Source organism: Podarcis filfolensis (genome assembly GCF_964270895.1).
Source record: "Podarcis filfolensis genome assembly, chromosome: 10".
Lineage (NCBI taxonomy): Eukaryota > Metazoa > Chordata > Lepidosauria > Squamata > Lacertidae > Podarcis > Podarcis filfolensis.
This window is the reverse complement of record NC_139612.1, coordinates 59660665-59682740: the sequence shown is the minus strand read 5'-3', so window position 1 is coordinate 59682740 and position 22076 is coordinate 59660665. Positions and strand designations below refer to the sequence as shown.

The 22076-nt window shown below is 45.7% G+C and overlaps 2 protein-coding genes across 12 annotated transcripts in view; one reads left to right on the top strand and one right to left on the bottom strand.

The window, feature by feature from the left end:
- Positions 1 to 8509, top strand: part of EPS8 (EGFR pathway substrate 8, signaling adaptor) — a 137968-nt gene extending 129459 nt beyond the window's left edge. For 6 of the 9 annotated variants that reach the window (XM_083572697.1, XM_083572694.1, XM_083572699.1 and 3 more), the window contains exons 18-21: positions 2312 to 2525; positions 3609 to 3789; positions 5083 to 5212; positions 6886 to 8509. In XM_083572697.1, coding sequence (XP_083428823.1) covers positions 2312 to 2525; positions 3609 to 3789; positions 5083 to 5212; positions 6886 to 6999 — 639 coding nt within the window. In that variant the 3' untranslated portion in view covers positions 7000 to 8509. The remainder of the gene's footprint in view (positions 1 to 2311; positions 2526 to 3608; positions 3790 to 5082; positions 5213 to 6885) is intronic. The other 3 variants (XR_014538751.1, XR_014538752.1, XR_014538753.1) reach the window with 1 other exon arrangement.
- Positions 8510 to 14878: 6369 nt separating this feature from the next.
- Positions 14879 to 22076, bottom strand: part of PTPRO (protein tyrosine phosphatase receptor type O) — a 121510-nt gene continuing 114312 nt past the window's right edge. For all 3 annotated transcript variants that reach the window (XM_083572585.1, XM_083572587.1, XM_083572586.1), the window contains 2 exons: positions 17716 to 17834; positions 14879 to 15902 (listed from right to left, as the gene is read on the bottom strand). In XM_083572585.1, the coding sequence (XP_083428711.1) occupies positions 17730 to 17834 (105 nt within the window). In that variant the 3' untranslated portion in view covers positions 14879 to 15902; positions 17716 to 17729. The remainder of the gene's footprint in view (positions 15903 to 17715; positions 17835 to 22076) is intronic.

Here is a 22076-nt window from a genome sequence, read left to right as displayed (position 1 = left end):
TACACATCCCCACAGGCAACTTGAGGGATTTTTATTTAAAACCTAATATTTCCATTTTTAACAAGTTTCTGGTCCTCATGGCTCACATCAGCGTAGGTGCCATCTTGTGCTGGAGATTGTGGGTGACTGCAACAAAGGGCTTCAACTTTGCCCATTGACTTTGTGAGGGCACAGTACATATCAGTATCTCTGAGAACATCTTGCCCATTTAAAAAGTGCATGACTTGGAAAAAGCATAGCATTACCACATGATACAGTCTATTATCCCAGGAGTTGTATTGTCCCATGAGGCAGATAGGTAATGCAGTCTAAACCACTGTATTATATTTTAGTATAATATAACACACCTGTAATGCAATCTTGAGCTAATATAACACAAGCCATGGTTTGCTTTGCTTTGTGACTGCACATTGTTGTCCCAGCTGGTGATGGTGGGAATTCTAATAGGAATTCAAAAATTGGCAAGTAATTGCTGCCATCAAGAGTCAATGAAGGCTACTTTAAATGCTGGAAGGCTGCTGGTTCTGTGGTTGACGTTTCAACGTTGTTCCAACTTGTCTAATTTGCTTTGGTTTACTTCATTTTTCTTGTAGCAATTACTGGGAGAACTCTCTGAGGTAATTCAAATTGTTCTCATATAAAATGGATGAAGCAGTGTGTCTTGTTAAAAGCTTTTTGGGAACTGTCCGTAAGATCTGCCGTGCTCCTCAAAAGCCTCCTCTCCCACCTCACTACTGTTTCCTCTAACAAATTTCCAACTTCCAGCCTTAGGGAGTCTCAAGCGAGGCTTAACATCTGAAGCTGCCCTATGCAGGGTCAGAAAACTTGGTCTGTCTTCCTTATTACTGAGCTGGCGCAGATGGAATGCTAAGCAAAACTGTAGCTTAGCAAGAAAGCTCACGCTTCTGGAAAGGAAATCACTGCAACTACGTTCTACCCCCAGTTCTTCTGCCATGAGCTAAGCCACGGTTTAGCTGGCTTTGTATGTCGTGGTTTGTCTCTCTCCAGATGCACCACAAGCTGTAACTAAGGTTTGATCTTGGGTTTACAGCTCATAGATTGTCTGGAGAAAACATGCTCTGCTTCAGAATGGTATATTATTATTATTATTATTATTATTATTATTATTATTATTCACAAATACTTCATGAGGAATATATTTTGCATGGGCTTTTCACTTTAGATTAGCTATCAAACATTTGTGGGCACTAAAAGAAACACACACATACACCTCTCTCTCTCTCTCTCTCTCTCTCGTGTGTGTGTGTGTGTGTGTGTGTGTGTGTGTGTTAATTTTGATACCTAAGGAAAGCTCAGTTGGTTAGATCATGGTGCTGATAACACCCTATGGGACAGCTGCATATTCAGGTTGGACTTAGTGTCTCTTCCAACTCTGATTTTATGCATCTGTAAGACCTATGTAGGTGACTCCTGCTGTGTTTGTGGAAAGGCCATAGGTGTGTACCTATATTCCTGCGCATTGACATGACACAATTCTGCATGATTAAGGAGACAGATTAAAGGATCCAATACGGTCCTTAAATCTCTTATTTTTGCACAGTGCTTGAGCCTTACTATATTTGGTGGCTATTTAGCAAGACTCTCCCTTCTGCACAATACTTCCCACTCTCCGTTTTTTCAGATCCCATGTAGCTTCCCAGGAGGACAAAAAAAAATATGCCCCAGCGTTGCCATCTCCACTGTGGTTTCCTCTGCTGTTAAGAGCTCTCGAAAAACTATAGAGCCTTTTGAAAACATTACGCAGTCAGACCTCTTGAAAGTCTGTAGCCTACTTAGCAGGCTGGGACTGTAAAGGTGTTCGCAGTGTGAACTAGCCTTTTGGGAGTGCATTCTCGCCTGCTCTCTCCAGAAGTAAGAACACTGTGGACCAATTCACATTGTCCCCAGGCATGCAGGCTCTGCAGTTAGAAGGAAGAGTAAACCTGCAACAGTAAACCTTGAGCTGATGCACACCCACACTATGGTGATAGGTAGACAGACAGACAGACAGACAGACAGACAGACAGATGCATTAAAAACTATTTTTTTAAAAGAAGACCAAGAGATGGTGGTCATCTACTGACTTAGGTTTCACTCTCTATTTTCCTCTTCCTGCAATGCATGGATGTGCTTTACCTGCAATGCCTCTCTCGTGTTGCTCAGGTTTGACACGTGGAAAATAAGCAAACAATTGTTCACTCTTGCAGAGGTTTAGTTAACGCATATTTTCTGCAAAACAAAACCCCAACAACTTGGATTTTCCCCACAGCTATGAAAAATGTAGCCTCTTTTTGTGTGTGTGCATTTGTAGAAGCAAAGGACAGACTTTGTTCCGAAGCAACCTGACCCCGCTCCTGTCGTCCCTTCACCGCCCCAGACGCCACTTCCTGTCCCTCTCCCACCAAGCATGCCAGCGCCCATCCCAGTTCCTGTGCCAAAGGTGCCTGGAGCCATCAGCCGCCAAAGCAGCACCTCAAGCGAAGGCGGGCGAGACGGCCAGAGGCAGAAACCGCCCCCTATAGATCGTGAGTCTCTCTCTCTCTCTCTCTCTCTCTCTCTCTCTCTCTCTCTCTCTCTCTCTCTCGTTCTGTATGCCAGAAAAATCATGTGTGTTGAATGATGCAATTAAGCTGCTTATATCCAATTAAGTCATACTCCAAATGGTACCATTTAGGTCAATGGGCTTAACTTGCCGAAATTCATTTACTTCCTTGGTTCTGCTCCAAGTATGGCTAGTGTTGGATACCAGCCTGTCACTTGGGGAAAATATGTTCTGAATACTCTACTCAACAGAACTTGTCATCCATAAAATTTGACATCGGAAGTGGTGTTGAGAACCAAAGGTTCTTGGGGGTTTCTGAAAGCCAAGTTTCTAGCTCTTATGGAGGCAGACTGTACAGGGTATCCTCTGGTCAGGAAATGGGCTTCTTCTATTCTCCTGGGTCCTCTGCAGCCCATCTGCCTTCAGTCTGCATGCACGGACTTTTGCCGTTCCCCCAGCCCAACAATTCCAGGTGCTTTGGGAACATGGCTGTGGAAAGCAGACTTGACTAATGCAGACATGTTTAATTTTCACGATTTATTCTACTCGCAGAATCGCTTGGGTTAAATTTTGGTGCAGAAGTAGCCGCAGCCTTGACCAGTGAACAGTCAGCTATTGCAAGGCTGGCGCTCCGATCCCTGGAGGGCCGTGCCAGCTTTTCATTGTGTTTGCTTTGCTATGTGCAGCACGTGCTAATTTTACAGGATGGGAAGGAAGAAGCACAGCCAAGGCTGGCAGAATTCAAAGCAGTGATTTCTCTTTGCTCTTGAAATAGCCAGTGTGGGAGACAGGAGCTAAGGAGGAGAATGCTGCAGTAGCCAAACACCCTAGTGATGGACTGTTTTTTGGTGCCTACAGAACTGCCCTGCTAATCTCAAACAGCTAGTGCTGTTGGGGTGATATATAGAACTATCCTAGTACATCCTTATATATTAAACAAAAATGTAAAGGGACCCCTGACCATTAGGCCCAGTCGTGAATCAGTTTCCCTTTGAGTCACTTCTTCAGATACATATTTTAAACAGCAGTCAATTTTCTCTTCTTCCTTCTCCTCCTTTTTTTTAAGGACGGAAATCTCAGATGGAGGAAGTCCAGGATGAGCTCATCCACCGGCTCACCATTGGCCGAAGCGCTGCCCAAAAGAAGTTCCATGTGCCACGATCCAATGCCCCAGCCATCAACATCAGCTACGACTCCTCTCCCGAAGACGTGAAAAGCTGGTTACAGGCGAAAGGCTTCAACCCAGTGTGAGTTTTAGGGAGCAACATTTTCTGATAAGAGTTGATCAGAGTTAAGAGGCAAGTAGACCACCTGGGGCGCTGCATTGTCCTCAACACCATCCTGTCCGAAAGAGCTGGATTAAGCTCAGTGGCAGAGTATCTGCTTTGCTTGCAGAAGGTCCCAGGTTTGTTTATTTATTTTAAGAGTTGGCAGTATGGCTCAAGTGCAGTATTCTCTAAGCCATGTGCAAGTAACTGAATGCTGTAAGGTAAAGGGACCCCTGACCATTAGGTCCAGTCGTGGCCGACTCTGGGGTTGCGGCGCTCATCTCGCTTTATTGGCCAAGGGAACTGGTGTACAGGTTCCAAGTCATGTGGGCAGCATGACTAAGCCGCTTCTGGTGAACCAGAGCAGCGCACGGAAACGCCGTTTACCTTCCCGCCAGAGCAGTACCTATTTATCTACTTGCACTTTGATGTGCTTTCAAACTGCTAGGTTGGCAGGAGCAGGGACTGAGCAACGGGAGTTCACTCCGTCACAGGGATTCGAACCGCTAACCTTCTGATCAGCATGTCCTAGGCTCTGTGGTTTAACCCACAGCGCCATCCACGTCCCAACTGAATGCTGAGAAAGAGATAAAACTGGATGGGGACCTGGGAGAACAGAATTTGCATCCCCTCTTGGCCATGAAGCTCACCTTGGGCCAGTCACAATCTCTTAGCCTAACCTACCTCACAGGGTTGTTAGGAAGCTGAAACAAAAAGGGGAGGAGGAGAACCATGAACCACCACCTTGAGAACCTTGGAAAATAAAGGAGGTATATCAGTGTTACAGATAGATAAGCAGGTTCTGGAAGTTCAACAGGGAGAGGGGCCTAACTGATCTCAGCTGGAAGGGAGCTCCATAAAATTGGACCCACAATATTTAGGATGAGGTTGGCATCCCCTGCCTGGAAAAAACCCTGGTTGAAATCCACTGCCATTACTGATCCTACAGTAGGTGGAACTATGGTTTGGTTCCCTTCTGAATAAACTCCTCCAAATTGCTGGCATTACTTCACAAATTAAAATTAAAAGATGATGCTCAATTCTCTTCCCTTCTGAGTTCATCTTGGGACCAAACAAATATGTTTGGTTTTGAGTTTCGGCTTTCAGGAGCCTACTTGGGGGTGTGAGGGGAGGCCTCAGCGATTTCTGGTTGCATATTACAAGTGAGCAATTTCTTTCCTTTACCTGAGTATCACATTTTGCATTTTCTTGTTTGTTTTTATATTTAAAAAATAGCTTCACTGTGCTAATCTGTTGCTACTAATCCTACAGAACTGTCAACAGCCTTGGGGTTTTGACTGGCGCTCAGCTGTTCTCCCTCAACAAAGACGAGCTAAGGACTGTGTGCCCCGAAGGAGCTCGAGTCTACAGCCAAATTACTGTTCAGAAAGCTGCACTGGAGGTACGTGCCGAGTCGGTTTCTCCACCAAATCCATCAGCTTTTGCCATCCTAGTTCCCCATCCGTACTCTTAGGTGTTAGGCATGTTCTGTCTGGATGCACCAAGGATTGAATGACCAACACACTGCATGCACTGAGCTCTGAGCCCTTCCACTCAGGGTAATGACAAAAGTGGAATGAACATTAAGTTGGGTGTCATTTAAACACTGAGTTGGAAGGGGCTTCAGCAGGAGTTTGGACTAGATGGCCTTTGATTTACCACTTCCTCCCAAAGGGGCACTGCGGCAGAAGAATGCCTTCAGCATCTCAACAGTTTATCTGAGAACTTAGCTGTACCGTCAACAGAATCACAAAGTGCAGCTCTTGCTGGATCGTAGCACTTCAAACTGCATGCTGTAATGCTCCCCTACCCTCTTAAAATAAGCAAACACACCACAGCACTAGGATCAGAGATAAGCTTCTACTTGCTCTAGGACAGTCATAGTTAGCTGCAGAGGCAGTGCTAACATCAGGGATAAGCCTTTTCAGTATCAAATAGCAAGCAAAGGAGGCTTATCTCTGAGCTTAGCGCTGTGGAGTCACAATGCTAAGATCGGGGGAAAGCCTGTGGCTGCTCCCATGGCTAGAAGGTGGTGCTAACATCAGAGATAAGCCTCTGCTGCTGCCTTTTTTGTATCAAATAGCAAGCAGAGTCTTATCTCTGATCTTAACACTGTGGAGTCACAGCGCTAAGGTCGGGGGAAAGCCTGTGGCTGCTCCCATGGCTAGAATTTTGAATCACCTGGTATCATACGACCTGTCAAAGTGGCCTGTTTGGAATCCAACCCTTTGGCTGGGTCCAGTTCCCCAGACCTGTGCTACACATAGAAAATGGCAGTGTTGTATGGAATGACTCTGTCCACCTTTCTCGAATAGCAAGCCCACTTTCCAATGTGTGGGGAGTTTGTTTAGGAAGCAGGAGGCAAGTTTGAACATGCAATCTCCGACCTTCCACCTGAAGTAACACATTCCAGCAGCAGCTGCACTGAATGGCTGCTCCCTCTCTCATAACACTGGAACTCACGGATCTCCAATGAAGTTGAAGGTTGGAAGACTCAGCACAGATAAAAGAAAGTGCTTCTTCACACAGCTCATTGGGAAACTATGGAACTCACTCCCACAGGAGGCACTGTTGGTCACCAAGGGTCATCTAGTCCAACCCACTGCAATGCAGGAATCTTTCTCCCAATGTGGGACTCGAACCCACAACCCTGTGATTGAGCGTCTCATGCTTTGGAGGACAAGGCTATCAGTGGCTACTAGCTATGTTGTTCTACGCTCAGAAGCAGAAATGTTTCTAGATACCTAATTGCTGTAACTTAACAGAAAGGGAGTGTGCCGTTGTGCTCAAATCCTGCTTGCGGGCTTTCCACAGGCATCTGTTTGGCCACTGTGAGAATAAGATGCTGGACTGGATAGGCCATTGGCCTGATCCAGCCAGCAGGTTTCTCTTATGTTCTTATTCTCAGCTTTGGGTCTCCTCAACATGTTTTGCTGAATCAGAAACCTTCCACCACTCCTACCCCTGTTAAATAAATGGCTTTAATAGATGCATTTCATAACTGAAGTCAAATCTTGGCTCGTGTGCAAAAATAGGCCAGTTTTGAATCTCTCTCCCCCTTTTCTGATTTCAAAGGCTACCAGTGGAAGTACAGAATTACAAGAGATTATGAGAAGACGGCAAGAGAAACTCAGTGCTGCCGCCACGGACTCGGGAGTAGAGTCTTTCGACGAGAGCAGCAGCCACTAAATGCATTCTCTGTCCATTTTTGTTTGTACTTGCTCAAAAAAGGAGGAAGAGCTCCCATTATTCTGGGCATTGTTCCATCATGCTTTGTTTTAGGAAGCCATGAAGAGGAAATGTCTGGTTGATGACGACTATTTATGTAGACACAACTTGATGCCATAAACCGGCCTTCGTCAACCTGGTGTTCTCCAGATGTTTTGGATGACAACTCAACTGGGGCTGATGGGAGTTGTCATCCAAAACATCTGGATGGCACCAGGTTGATGAAGACTACCATGAAGAAAGCATGCAGCTGGGAGGTCAGTGGGGCAACTGGTGCTCCCCTTCTCCCTTACTCAAAAAGCACATTTAATGGGAAATGAACCAGCGCTCCCAAGGCTGGCTAGATGAAGCCAATCATTTCATGCTTTTCTGATCTTCCCCCTTCTTCTTCTTCAAAGCAGGCAAGCAAAATCACACCACTATTTGCAGGGCAAAGACGGCCACTGAGCCACCTGATTAAAACAGGCAAGGAAAATCTGTGGGACTGTTGTTGTAGGAGTTCAGCTTCTATCCGCTCTGGCCAGTCTGTACAATGGTCAGAGATGATGGCAGCAATAGGCCAGCAGTGTCCAGAAGGCCACCAGCTCCCAATCTCTGCAAAAAAAACAACACACCAACATGTTGAAATCTGTGATCCAGTGTGAATCCAAAGGCACATGATCTAACCAGGGAGAATCTCCTTTTAAGACCCATTGATGTCAACAAAGGAGTTAAACGTATGTGAGCTTTTGGCTCTTTGCTGCTGGAATCAGTGGGACTTCATGGCATCGGGAGTGCACCATTTCGCTTGTCCTGTCACTGTCATTTATAGCCATGGGCTCTTTCTCTCCACATCTCATTTCTCAGCACCTGAGATGCCAACGGGTCAAATCTTCCATACAGACTATGGCCATTCTTCCAACAAATTCACAAGATGGTTTCTTAACGGAGATAGCGATAGCAGAGGTAACTTATTCTGGATTCCAATTTTACGGCTGGGGATGAGCACAAGAAAACCAATAAAGGCACAAAGGAAATGAGAACACAAGTGTCAGTTTTTTAAAAGGTTCAGGGCGGGGCAGTCGGACCTTTCGAAGGTCTCTGTGTGGTCATTCACAGTATTATTTCTGAAGGGCATCGTGTTAACTTCACCCATTGAAAGGGAAACCCAGGTTTTCTGGGGATGGGGTGAAAGGCGATTGCGAAAGAGAACGAAGTATTAATTTCCAACTGAAATCTTTTGAAACATGGCCAATCCGAGTTAAATATTCCAGTAAATGTTGTTTATGGTACTATGACGACTTCTTCCCCCACCTCAGTTTCCCCAGTGCAAAATGTTCTATTCTGTCACCTGTATATAAAGGCATTACAAAAAGAAACCCATCATGTCATTTAGAAGAAATTAATCATCTAGTTTTATTAATTTTCATGGTGCCTTTTTCACATGACTCAGCTGAAAGTCTGCAATAAACACTATTTGATGTATGTAAAATGCTTTGCATTCTCTGTCGTGATAAAGGGAGGGTGGAAACAAATGGTGAAAGGTTAACATTCCGCCCCCCTTTTGTCCCAAAATAATGGATTCAGACATTTAGAAACCAGCTGTGGTATAGTCCCCAGTTATAGCACCTGGATTTCAGAGGGAGGGAGGGTGTGGGGGGCAGTTTTGAAGCATTTCCTGAGCTTGTTAGGCAGTGGTGGACTTCGGACTCTCAAATTTCAGTGACACCACGTGTGATGATTAAATTCCCCCTGCTGTTGCCTCTCATGCTCGGTTGTGGTGTCCCCTGCAGTGCAGCGCCCAGCGTGGCCAAACTGGTTGTGCCACCTCTGGCTGTGGACATTTCTACTGTAGGCCCCCTCTCATACTAGCTTTCCATCTTCAAGGATCTTTTGAGATGAAACATTTAAATGCGATCATCCACCTGCATTCCAACATTATACGTTCCCTAGGAGGACTCATCTACATGACAATTTACCATATTTTTCGCTCTATAGGATGCACCAGGCCATAAGACGCACCTAGTTTTAAGAGGGGAGAACAAGAAAAAAAAATATACTCTCCCTCTCTGCGCAGCACCCCTTCAGCGAAGCCGCAGGAGAAACGGAGCCCCTTCCATTTCTCCTCCCGCTTCGCTGAAGGGGCGCTGCGCAGAGAGGGAAAGCTGTGCAGCGCCTCTCCAGCGAAGCGAAACCAGGAGAGCAAGAGGGATCGGTTCGCTCCCACTGCGCTCCGGAGGCTTTGCGTTGCTTTCACTGAAGCCATGGAGCCTGCATTCGCTCCATAAGACGCACACACATTTCCCCTTACTTTTTAGGAGGGGGAAAGTGCGTCTTATAGAGCGAAAAATACGGTAATTGCTTGAATTGGCTCTTCAAGGAGAAACACCAGTATGAAAACTGGGATTTATCATCTAGCTAAATTCTCTGCAGAGCAGGGCATTTGGCAGATTGGAACTCTGGATTTTTACTTAATTTACTGCATTTCTATATCACTTTTCCTCCAAGGAGCTTCAGGCAGCTTGTGTGATGTATCCCCCCCCATTTTATTCACCTGACGAATATGTGAGCCAGCAAGTTGGTGAGTGACCTAAGACCACCACTCAAACTTTGAGACCGAGTCCGGATTTGAATGGTTGGCTCCTCCTGAGCATGAGAGAGGAAGCTGCGCTGTGCTGGGCTCCACACTCAGCCTCCTCCCAACGATGCAACGTTGCGCACTGTTTGACACGACAATACAGACAGTCATCCTAGCACAGGTGGGGGCTTGAAAAGAACACCCCCACTGCCAAACTGGTCTCGTGATTGGATTGTTGCAGCTGAGGGTAAGTAATTGAAAAAGTTTGGGCAGCATCATTGTGCGGAAGACACATGAAAAGGACTGGTGCTCCCCTCCTTGCACAAACCTTAATGTTTTTCTCCAACAAACACATGTGCATGTTCTTTCCCACATCCATGCTCATGTGCTCTCTCTCACACACAAAAGCTCTCATTCTTCTCTCTTTGCTACACTGCTCTTTATCCCCCCCCCCCCACATAAACTATCAGTTCTCCAAACAAGGACTGATAATTTTGATAAAGCATGTGAGAAGTTTTGGGCAAAATTAGCCAGCCATCATACATTAATGGCAGGTCTCTTTTGTAATGTGCTCGGAAGGTGGGGGTTTTTTTTTGTTTTGTTTTTTTGCACAGGGTATTTTGCAGGCTGATCGCTGAAGAATTGATGCTTTTGAATTATGGTGTTGGAGGAGATTCTTGAGAGTCCCATGGACTGCAAGAAGATCAAACCTATCCATTCTTAAGGAAATCAGCCCTGAGTGCTCACTGGAAGGACAGATCCTGCAGCTGAGGCTCCAATACTTTGGCCACCTCATGAGAAGAGAAGACTCCCTGGAAAAGACCCCGATGTTGGGAAAGATGGAGGGCACAAGGAGAAGGGGACGATAGAGGACGAGATGGTTGGACAGTGTTCTCGAAGCTACTAACATGAGTTTGACCAAACTGCGGGAGGCAGTGGAAGACAGGAGTGCCTGGCGTGCTCTGGTCCATGGGGTCACAAAGAGTTGGACATGACTAAACAACAAACAACAACAATTTTGCAGGTTTGTGTGCTTTTGCTGATCGTTCCCAGCACATAGCAGTGTGTGCTTTCTTCGTTCCAATAGGCTGACAACTGAATTATAATACTCTAGCTAAAAGCCTAAAAGTGGAGTGTTGCTTTTCAATAAGGGAATACCCTGGTTTTTCTCCCTCCTCAAGGACAGTTTCTAGCATTCTGTGTCTCTGAAATGCAGAGTTGAAGAAGGAAGAACCACAAGTCAGGGACAGAATATCTGCTTTTCCTGAACAAGGCCCCGGATCCAGTCCTGAGCATCTCCCAAGTAGGACTGGAAGATTTGAATCCTTGCCTGAAACCCTGCAGAGCCCCTGCTAGTCATTGTAGATAGTCGTGAACTAGTTGTATCAGCGGCATGACTCTGGCAGAAAGAGAGAAAATGTCAGGAACAGGGTGTTGTAGAAAGATGCCATTTTCCTCTCGTTGCTGCTCAACACAGAAAGTTCTGCGAGTAATTGCACAATGACAAAATAAAGACGAAGCAAGCCATCTAGGTGGTGTTTTTGCGTCGATCAGTGTTATTTGTGCCGTTCATGTTCATACAGCTCTGGCCCCATGTTCAGATTCTATAACTCTACAACCTCAAAGAAGCTAAGCCTAACACAGAAATACTTTTCTAATACACACATTGCTGCAAAACTCAGAACAGTCCCAACTGAAAGAAATCAAGACAATTGTTTGAGGTGTCGCCCCATGCTCTTCCGTAGGATTGCAAAGCAACACAAAACCATGTTTCTGTGGCCATCTCGTATGACAAGCCTGCATTACCATGACGGTCCCTGGGGTTGGTCCCTAGACCACAATAATGTTTGGTTTCTCTGCACCCAGTGATTTTTTTGTGATGGTACCCATGGCACTTTTATCAAGATACAAGCACCAGTATCATTTTTTAAACCCCCCAAATCCAGATGCTTTGAGCAAAGCAGTAAGAATCTGTAACCATGCACACCCAGACTTTCCTGACAACCAGGTTTTTGATTTCATGATTCAGCCAGGAGCTCCTAATGCACCTCCTGAGCATGTGCAAAGCGCACTCCCCTTTCCAAACACCAGCTTCTGGTGTTTCTGAGCAAAGAACATCCAGCTCAGAGAACATGAATTACCTGCAGGTTTGAAACCCCATCACCTCTTTATGTAAAATTTGAACACTGATCCCCCTTATGCATTGTGAGAGTTCGCACACAGTTCACACAAACATTTTGTGTTAATAACTTGCTGATCAAAATCCTGAATCGATGCTAACGGTTGGTTTTGAGTCTGAACTCTGGCAGCTTGCTAGCTTTTATCTCATTTTGGAAGTGTGCACCCCCAAAAAGTGGGACAGCGGGCAGGAAAGAGGTGCAGGATTTGGTCAGGCACACAGAAATCACTGTCCTCGGGTCCAGGACAGATGGACTGCTGGTCTCTGGGACTGCTGGTATGCAATGAGAGCATGGCACATTCATAGCTCGTCTTCAGTGCGCGTATCATCAACTACAAAAATGCCTGCTCCCCCCCCCCCTCTTTTTGTATGTGTGGTCAAAACGCAAGCTAACATGGCCTGAGGTTTTTTCTTCCTTTCCTTTGGTACCCCCAAAATGCAACTTTGCAAAACATTGTGTCACACTTGCCTGTGCTGTGTGATCTGCTTCCACAGAGCATTTTATACCGAAACCTGGACTTGCTTCAGAGGAAGTTTGTCATGTTGTGAACACCCGTGAAAATTGCTTCTTTAGAGGCAATCAAGGAGGCGCTTACGTTGTCGCATGGCTCTACAGAAATACAGTTGGTAGGTTTTTGGCTATCTTGGGGGCGCAAGGTCATTTTGAAGTAAAAAGACCCTGTACCCTGAAGACTTAGGCTTTATCCACATCCCCCCTTGTCCTGCTGCTTTCGCCTGGGGAAAACCACTCTTCAGCGTTCAAATGGAGCAAACTACAATCGGGCTGCTGCTGCTTCTTTTGCAGACGGCCATTTCTTTTCCGCTTTAGAGCTAGAAAGAAGCAGAGCAGGGGGGAAAGCACTCAGACCCACTAGCCCCATGCTTTCTAGGCACATGGCAAGCAGATGTGAGGATGAGCCCTTTGGCCCTGATCCTAAGCCTGCTTAATTTTTATTCACATGTACAGGATCACACTACTAGTCTGCTTATTTAACTGAGCAGATTAAAGGACAGCACCCTCATCTAAGTCATGCTTTTCAAAGACATGCAAGCCTGACTGCTTGTGATGACATGGGCGCTTTTTTTTAATGCACATCCCATAAGAAGCAAGACCTAGTTCAAGGGTGGCTAACCTGTGGCTCTTCAGATATTGTCGGACTCTGGCTACACTTAGCCACAGTCAGCAGGACCAGTGGTCAGGTATGATGGGAGCTGTGGCAAACCATATCTGAAATGTTACCAGACATCTGATTGGCACCTGGGTTTCCTAATAAGCACCTAGAAACCTGCTTACAAACACACAGCTCTCCTGAGCTAGATCATCAGCATGTAAGTAAATAGTCCAAAAACCTAGGAGTAGTAAGCCTTTTGAGATCAGCTGGCCTCTGGCATACTTCTGTGACATCCCATGCTCTGTCCTTGTGAAAGCTGGTCAGTCAAGAGAAACAAATCTGTAGGAGCGCCCACAAATTCTGGAAAAGCAGATGGGCTTGGCCAGAAGAGCTCCATGGAGGGAGGTGGATGGTGCTGGAACAGAGCTGAACTTGTGGGGTTGCCGCAGAGTTTAAGGGCACTTCCAAGACAAGTACTCAAAAGATTTGGCCCACTGCCTGCCACAAATCTATTGCAGGGACTGAGAGTAGCAAGGCAGTGCTCTGTTCACCCTTCACTTGTAATAAAAAATAAAATCTGGAGTTGGGGAAGGGCTTTAAAATGTGTTTGTTAATGTGGCAGGCAATGGGAATTAAGCTTCAGATGCAGGCAGCTACCACAAGTTCTCTAGCTGTGATTTCTCTTGCAGTCACCCAGCAAAAATAAGCACCCACCCATTCTCAAACTGTTTCAGTAGCTCTTACACCATTTAATAGCTTCTGTCTGAGCAGGTAATTGGGTACATAAGCCTTATCTACATTTGAGACACTTGCCCATCACACCATATTGGTTCTGTGTTGCTCAGCCTCAGATGGCCTCCACCATGGAGACCTGGCTGGTGGCTGAATGCCCCCCATACCCAACGTTAGGAACATTGGAAGCTGCCTCATACCATGTACATTGGTCCAGCTGAGTACCGACTGCACTGACTGGCAGCACCTCTCCAGAATTTCAGGCAGGGGACAATGCCACTCATACCTGGAGATGCTGGGGAGTCCACCTGGGACATTCTGCATGCCAAGCTGGTGCCCCACCACTCATTGACTTCCTCCACCCCAAATCCTCAACTTGCAACATTTCTTCCCAACTTGTAACCTCAGGGCTTTCCTCGGCATCCTGGTTGGTAGGTACATTGGCACTGGACAGTCCATGGCAGCCACAAATCCCACCCCAGCTTTCATGTTTTCACACCATTTAAGGGGAAAGGCTGCCTACAATCTTCTGGTTGGTCCTTCCCACCTGAACACCTTTAAGGTGGGGAAAGCTCCAGATATTCATATTAGGGGATTCCATTCCCATCTCACCTATGCTGCAAAGAGCTCAACCTGGCCCAGGTGGGTTTCACCCCCTGCCACACTGATACACATGCTATCCTCACAGTCCTGATCCAGTTCACTAACCACTGCATCACACTGCCATACTCCTTGAAACTGCGCTGTTTTTGCAAATGTGAGCATTTTTTAGTTCTTTCTTTCAACTCAGCCCACCTCCTGGGTATTATATTTTGCTTCCAGTAGTTCCAGAGCCAATCCCTTCAGAAGCTTTCCGTCAAACAGAAGTCAAATAAAAAGGGGCACAGATGAGAAAATGCCAGCAATGCTCAACCAGACAGCATTCCTGTCACAACGTATGACTCACCTAATCAGTACAATAACCCAAAGAAAAGAAGTGCTGTGTTATCCTAACTCAGTTGGTTGCTCTCCGAGTGTTTTGCACTATGTCCTCCATCAGTCTCAGCCAGCCCAGCCTTGGGGCTGATGGGAAACGTAGTCCAAAACACCAGGTTGCCAAAAGTTGCACTACTGATTCCAGAATAAATGGCTTGCAGGGAACTGATGAGCGGCATACATGGGCAGCAATGAGGAGCAAAGCAGTCATTTCAATGTGCCTAGCATGCTAAGATAAATCCTCGCTTCTGCACCTTTCTCAGGCCACTGGACACCACCGACGTGTGTTTACCACTGCACTTTACTTCCCTTCCCACAACATCGACAAACTTCCTAGTTTTGTGTTGTTTTTGTTTCGTTGGTTTTTTTTTACACAGGGCGACTACACAGAAAACAAAACCAAGCCAATGGAGAAGGAACAGGCAGCAAAGGCTCCTACTAAATGGGGATAGGGATGACATTTGGACCAGACTCGTCACCCAAAGTGGTTGTTTTGTGTCCATTCACAGTTCCACCCCGGATCCAGGCGCACAGGATTCATTTCCCCTCTATCCATAACACAGGCTGGTTGAGCAGGCTAGAAGACATTTCTGCTGAGATGCACTGATCTCCTGAGCTTCTCAAAGCGCTGTGAAATTTCACCATTGATCTCTGTTCTGTCGTCTCAGTCAATCTTTAAAACGTTGGCTGTGAAGTGAAGTTTTCTCACCTCCTCTGTTTTCTTCCCACCTAGCTTTGAGCCAGTTTGTTTTATGAGGACGGCTCAACTTGAAGGTTCCTCTCGAGCATAGACAGTAGTATCCCAAGATCTTCTTCCCCCGAGATTCACAGTCTTCCTGTCCCTTGCTCCATGCTAATGAGGTATCATCCAATACCCTAGCCCTGCCTTTGACAGACCTCGCCAGAGTCACACTTTGAAAGCTCACTGTCGTTTGGATTGAGCCTTGAATATTGCACTTTCCTTAACCTTCAAGCCCAACCTGCGTGTTTACAAAATAAATAAAGAGAGGGTTTGTAAGAAGAGAAAGACAGAAAACCTTCCTGAAGCACGGAGTTGGATTTGGTCCAGTGTTATAAACGTCTAAAAAAAAGGTACAGAAACAAAATAGTCCATTACAAGACACTGCAGGTTCCTTAAGGCTATGTCTCCCCAGAGCTCCTGGATGTGAAATCTTGTCTTTCTTTTTTTTTCACTTGTCCATGGGTACTGTCGTCCATGGCAAATCAATAAAACAGTAAACAAAACAAAAACCCCCAGAGAGAATTAAAATCTGAAGCAAGGGAAGATGGATGTCTTTCATGTTCTAACCTGCAACGGAGAAAGAAAGAAAGATATTGTAGCCTTAGTTTTAAAAATGAGCCATCAAATGAGCAAATATTATAGCAGGGTCATCAAATCAGTGAAATGCTTTTGCACTGATTGTCTATAATTTAACTTGGGCAACATGGAGATTGTATTTTATTTATGCTCTTGCGGTTCATGTTTTCGCTTTGGGATGCTTTGTGGGAAGCGGTTCACAAATGAACGAAAGAAATTTGGAAATCTAAGAAACGGCTGCGGGTATAACAAAATACCAATTTCACAGAAGAACAAGCTGGCAGTGCTCAGACCTCCACCTAGCAGGCGAAAACACACACACAGAAACACACCACAAAAAACCATATGCTCCCTTTTGTGGTGATGGTGAAAGTGTAAGGTAAGTTTTCCAAAAGCTAATTCCTCGCTGTGAAAGGGGAAAGCCACTTTTACTTCTCTTTTTCTTTCTTTATTGCAGGATCACACCCGGAGCCAAACAAGGCCCAGAAATACCGTATTTTTCGCCCTATAGGGCGCACCGGCCCATAGGACGCACTTATTTTCGGGGGGGGGGGGGAAATAAAGGGGAAAAAAATTATTCCCCACCCCCCCAGCCCCAAAGAGCAAAGAAGCCAGGACAGCGAGCGGGATGGATCCCGCTCGCTGTCCTGGCTTCGTTTTTAGCCTCGGGGCTGGGGGTCCGGGAGTGAAGGCGAGGTTGTGCAGCCCCCAGAACGGGTCCGAGAGTGATGGCGAAGTTGCGCGCAACCTCGCCATCGCTCCCGGAGCTTGCCGGGCTGGGGGGATAGCTTCCTGAAGCCTGGAGAGCGAGAGGGGTCGGTGCGCACCGACCCCTCTCGCTCTCCAGGCTTCAGTGAAAGCCTGCATTCGCCCCATAGGACGCACACACATTTCTCCTTCATTTTTGGAGGGGAAAAAGTGCGTCCTATAGGGTGAAAAATACGGTAAATAAACAGTCCCTTTGACTTTCAGACCCACTGACTCAAATTGGCACCCACTGATCAATTAACATTAGTAACACTTTGTATTTACAGAGCACAGCAGCTGAAAACTCTGCACGCATGTCATCACAATTGCCCTGACGCAGTTCAGAAACTTGCGCATGTAAGCAGGGCTCAGGCAGGCATATTCCTGGCTGGACTGGGAGCAAATAATATAGACTGGAGATACATTTTCAAAGGAAGATGCAGGCTCTCTGCCTTGCATTGAACGGGAAGAGCATCCTGATGCATATTCAGATGTGCACCCCTATTTATATCCTTACATGTTAGCAACTTGCAGATTAATGTGTGTGTGTGTGTGTGTGTGTGTGTGTGTAGATAATTAAGTATTATTAATGCTCCCTTACTGCAGAGCAGAGGGACACATAGTGCAAGCAGAAATCCTTGTGTTACTGATTCTATTTTGCTGCATACAGCCTAACGGCTCTAGCTCCACCTGCTGTTGGCCTCCTGCCTTGCACCCTGCCCAATGGATACCGATCACCACTGGTTGAAATCCAGCTCTGCATCTCCTCCCAAGCAGTTGCGTTTGGCACTACCATTTTATTTTTAAACTTGGCTGTGAATGGGCAGCTCTAGCAGCTGAGCCTCTTACGTTGCAAGCACAGGTAGGACCCATCAAGCCAGCACTCCATGTGCAGAACCCGTTTGCCATATGCTAGCTGGATGGGAGTATCTGGCTTCAAGGCATGGTCCTTGCAATAAATAAAAAGGCTGGGGCTTTAATATTTATGACAGCAGCTGCTCCTGAGCGAGCAGTCAAAACTCAAGCATGAAAGCCAAAGAAAGCTCCCCGGACTCACCGCCTGGCCTGGAATTATGACTTGCTGACATTCTCATATATAACGTCGCTGATGCAGAACTGCTTCTTTTTCTTTAGCCACATTAATTGCACACACTGGTGAATAAAAATGTATTGTTCCTGCAGAGAGAGAGAGACCAAAAGGCAGTCTATCACATCCAGTGGGATCTGGTTTATGAACCCAGCCACCCACACCCATTACGCATGTGCTAAAAGCAGTCTTCTTGATCCTGATGGATCCCAGAAATGACATCAGCTTCTCTGGGACAGTTGGGAGCAAGAAATATATAAATGAATGTTCATGACTTTCATGGCAGGTTTCGTTTGAGCATTTCAGGTTCTGTGACCAGCCTTGTCAGGGTCCAAGAGACTCCTTTGAAAAGCAGGCTTCCAGTTTTTTCCTATCTGCAGGCAGCATTGGCCTTCGCTTCACCCAGAAGGCTTGAGAGTGATGCGGTGAGCATAGCCAATTCATTTTCCACTTCAGAAGGTAACCTGAGACCAGGTGAGTGGTGAGCACAGTGTGGTTTCAAGTTTTCTGCGGAAACATTCACAACCCTCCCAAGGCTGGTTGGCTTCCAGCTCCTTAAAGCGCACTGACATCTAGTGGCCGTTAACAGAAGTATTTCCCCTCCCTCAGATCAACTCTCTTTCGGAAATGAACCAATGGAGGGACAATTAAAAGAGGCAGAATTGTTCTTCCCTGGAAGTGCCAAACCAGAAAGCATGCTCAAGTCTGGTTATTTAAAGAGCATTCATGGTGCGGAGAAAGAGGCACACGATCAGAAATATACTTTGTGGGGAGAGTTTTTGCAAAACTTTCCCCCTGCATAGGAGTTTCAGGGGGATTCTCACTTCCTGAAGCTTCCATCACTCACAGCTGTCCATGGAGGGGAATAATAATAATAATTATAATTATTATAATTATTATTATTATTATTATTTATTTGTACCCCACCCATCTGGCTGGGTTTCCCCAGCCACTCTGGGCGGCTTCCAACAAAGATTAAAAATACATTAAAATGTCACACATTAAAAACTTCCCTGAACAGGGCTGCCTTCAGATGTCTTCTAAACGTCAGGTAGTTGTTTATCTCTTTGACATCTGATGGGAGGGCGTTCCACAGGGCAGGCACCACTACTGAGAAGGCCCTCTGCCTGGTTCCCTGTAACTTGGCTTCTTGCAGTGAGGGAACCACCAGAAGGCCCTCAGCGCTGGACCTCAGTGTCCGAGCCGAACGATGGGGGTGGAGACACTCCGGGTATACTGGGCTGAGGCCGTTTAGGGCTTTAAAGGTCAACACCAATGCTTTGAATTGTGCTCGGAAATGTACAAGATTATTCTGTGTCCAGGACAATTGTCTACCAACTCTGGTTATCTCCCACTTGGGTTATTGCAATGCTGTCTACATGGGGTTACCTTTGAAGGTGACTTGGAAACTACAACTCATCCGGATGAGGCAGCTAGACTGGGAGTGGCTACTGGGACCATATAAAACCAGTCCTAAAGGATCTACATTGACTCCCATTTCCAAGCCCAATTCCATGTGTTGGTTCCCTTCTCGGTAGTTGCAGCTGCACTGTAGAATGGCCTCCCATCAGATGTCAAAGAGATAAATAATTATACGCAGTGCTTTTTTCCAGGGGATACTCAGTACTGGCTCCGATTTTTTGTTGTTGTTAAAAAGCATGGCTCTTACTGTAACAACTTCATGGTGAGTACTGGCACCTATTTTTCTAGGGGGGAAAAGCACTATTTATACGACTTTCCATAGACATCTGAAGGCAGCCCTGTATCAGGAAGCTTTTAATGTTTGATGTTTCATTTTGATCCATTATATTCTGTTGGAAGCCGCCCAGAGTGGCTAGGGCAACCCAATCAGAAGGATTTAGTGCAAGTAATAAATTATTATTATTGTTATTATTGTTATTGTTGTTGTTGTTGTTGTTGTTGTTGTTGTTATTACAGTGGTGCCCCGCAAGACGAATGCCTCGCAAGACGGAAAACTCGCTAGACGAAAGGGTTTTCCGTTTTATGAGCTGCTTCGCAAGGCGAATTTCCCTATGGGCTTGCTTCGCAAGACGAAAACGTCTTGCAAGTTTGTTTCCTTTTTCTTAACACCGTTAATACAGTTGCGACTTGACTTTGAGGAGCAACTCATAGAACGCAGTGTACATAGTAGCCTTTTTTGAGGTTTTTAAAGACTTTGGTGATTTTTGAAGCTTTTCCAAAACTTCTTTTGCAGCCATTTGGTAAGTTAAGCTTTTAAAACTTTTTTTGGGGGGGGTTGGATTTTGGGTTGGGGTGTTTGCAATTCAAGGACTTGGTGTTGGGGAGGGGTTTGCAAGAATCTGGAAGCTTGTTTTTCCCCCCTGCATCTTTATGATTTTCTGTGACCATTGGGCCACTCTGCTGTTTTTTTAAAAAAAATCTGGATTTGAATTTCTGTGTGCTGGGTGGCTGGGGGAACAGTGGGGGAGGGGTTTGCAAGAATCTGGAAGCTTGTGTGTTTTTTTTCTGCGTTTTTATGATTTTCTGTGACCATTGGGCCACTCTGCTGTTTTTTAAAAAATTTCTGGGTTTGAATTTTGAAATGCTCTTTACAGTATGTGTGACTTTAAAGAGCACTTAATAAACTCTTGCTGTACCAAATTTGGCTTTGTTTGGACTTTTTTTGACCATAGGAACGCATTAATTGATTTTCAATGCATTCCTATGGGATTTCGTGCTTCGCAAGACGAAAAATTCGCTAGACGAAAAAATTCACGGAACGAATTAATTTCGTCTTGCGAGGCACCACTGTATTATTATTTTGAGGGAACAGAGGTGGGGTGAACCATTCAGATCTGCTGAACCAAATAGCTCAGGAGCAGATGTCATGGGCAGGTAGGTCAACCTGCTTACTTCAGAGGTTGGGCCAGCAAGCTCAGAATTGAAAGGACAGGATGAAAGCACAGTTTCATTTCAAAGGCATTATGAGAGCTCAAGGATGCTTTCCAGGTAAAAGCAATCAAGGATAACCCGGGGTAGCATTGGTGAAAGACAGACAGAGAGGCTTGGAGGACCACATTTACGGTCCTATATCCCAAGCCTATATAGAGGATTAAATCTTGTGGTTCCTCCTTTGCTTGCTGACTCCCTCCCCGCTTCCCTGGACACTCCAGCCCCTGGCAACTAGTTCATCATATCCTGCTCCTGAGTGTTAAATACTGGCACGAGTTGGGGGTGTTCTTTAATCCAGATCCGGTTTGCTGAAGCATTACAAAGCCCTGCAGTCTGCTGTGTTTGTGCATGAGAGACAGAGAGGGGGGATGCAGCGATGCTCTGCCAATGGAACAGGAGGAGAGGCCAGCTGGCAAACAGCAGGAACTCGGAAACTGCACAGAAGCTGGCAGTCACTAGTGCGTGGGCACTTTGGAGGAAAGCTAATTGAGCGCCACTATGCAAACAAGTGGGTGGCATAGATAAGGGGGGGAAAGGAACAGCAGCTCACCTGACAATACCCTGATCTGCTCCACAGAGAGGTACAGCGTGTCAGAAAGGCCTGGTGTATACACACCAGGGATGCGGAAATCTGTCAGTTTAGTTTTCTCTTTGGTTCTCATTTTACCATTCTCAAGTTGAGTTCTCCACATTTCTTTGTGATTATTATTTTTAAGAGTCTTCAGGAAATTTCATCAGTGCTTCAGTTCAAATTCCTCCAAGTATACAATTGTTTTCTTTGCAATTTTTTAAAACAATTTTCCCTAATGCCAAACATTATGGTATGCTATTTTCACTAATGCCCCTTTAGGCACACTTCAATATTCTGCATTTTCGTACATATCACTTGACTGGAGGACTGCATCGCAACATTCAGAGACGAGTGAATTTCACAGGATGGCTGTGTTTTCATTTGCGTATGGTTTCTAGAAAGTGAATTGGGTAGATTTGCCTTTTAAATGTGAAATCAATCCAATTTCCCCCATCCCTAAGTTTGAGGCTGTTAACTGGGACTAGATATTGTGATCGCATCAGGCCAACCACACTGGCTCCTAATTTGTTTCTGGCTTCAATACAGAGTGCTCATCTTGACCTTTAAAGACCTCAAGAGCTTGAGACTGGGACCCCCGCAAAACTGCTCATCTCTGCACGAACCTGCCCATGTTATAGATCATTAAGCAAAGGGTTTGAGAATAAAATAAACTGGGAATACTGTGTACAGTTCTGATCACTGCACCTCAATGAGAAAGGATATTACTGAATTGGAAAAGGGGCAAAACAAATTGTGGCGATCAAAATAATCAAGGGGTTGGAACAACACTCCGGTGAGAAAGGGTTGCAATATTGAACGCTCTTTAGGAAAAAGGAGTGTAAGGAGG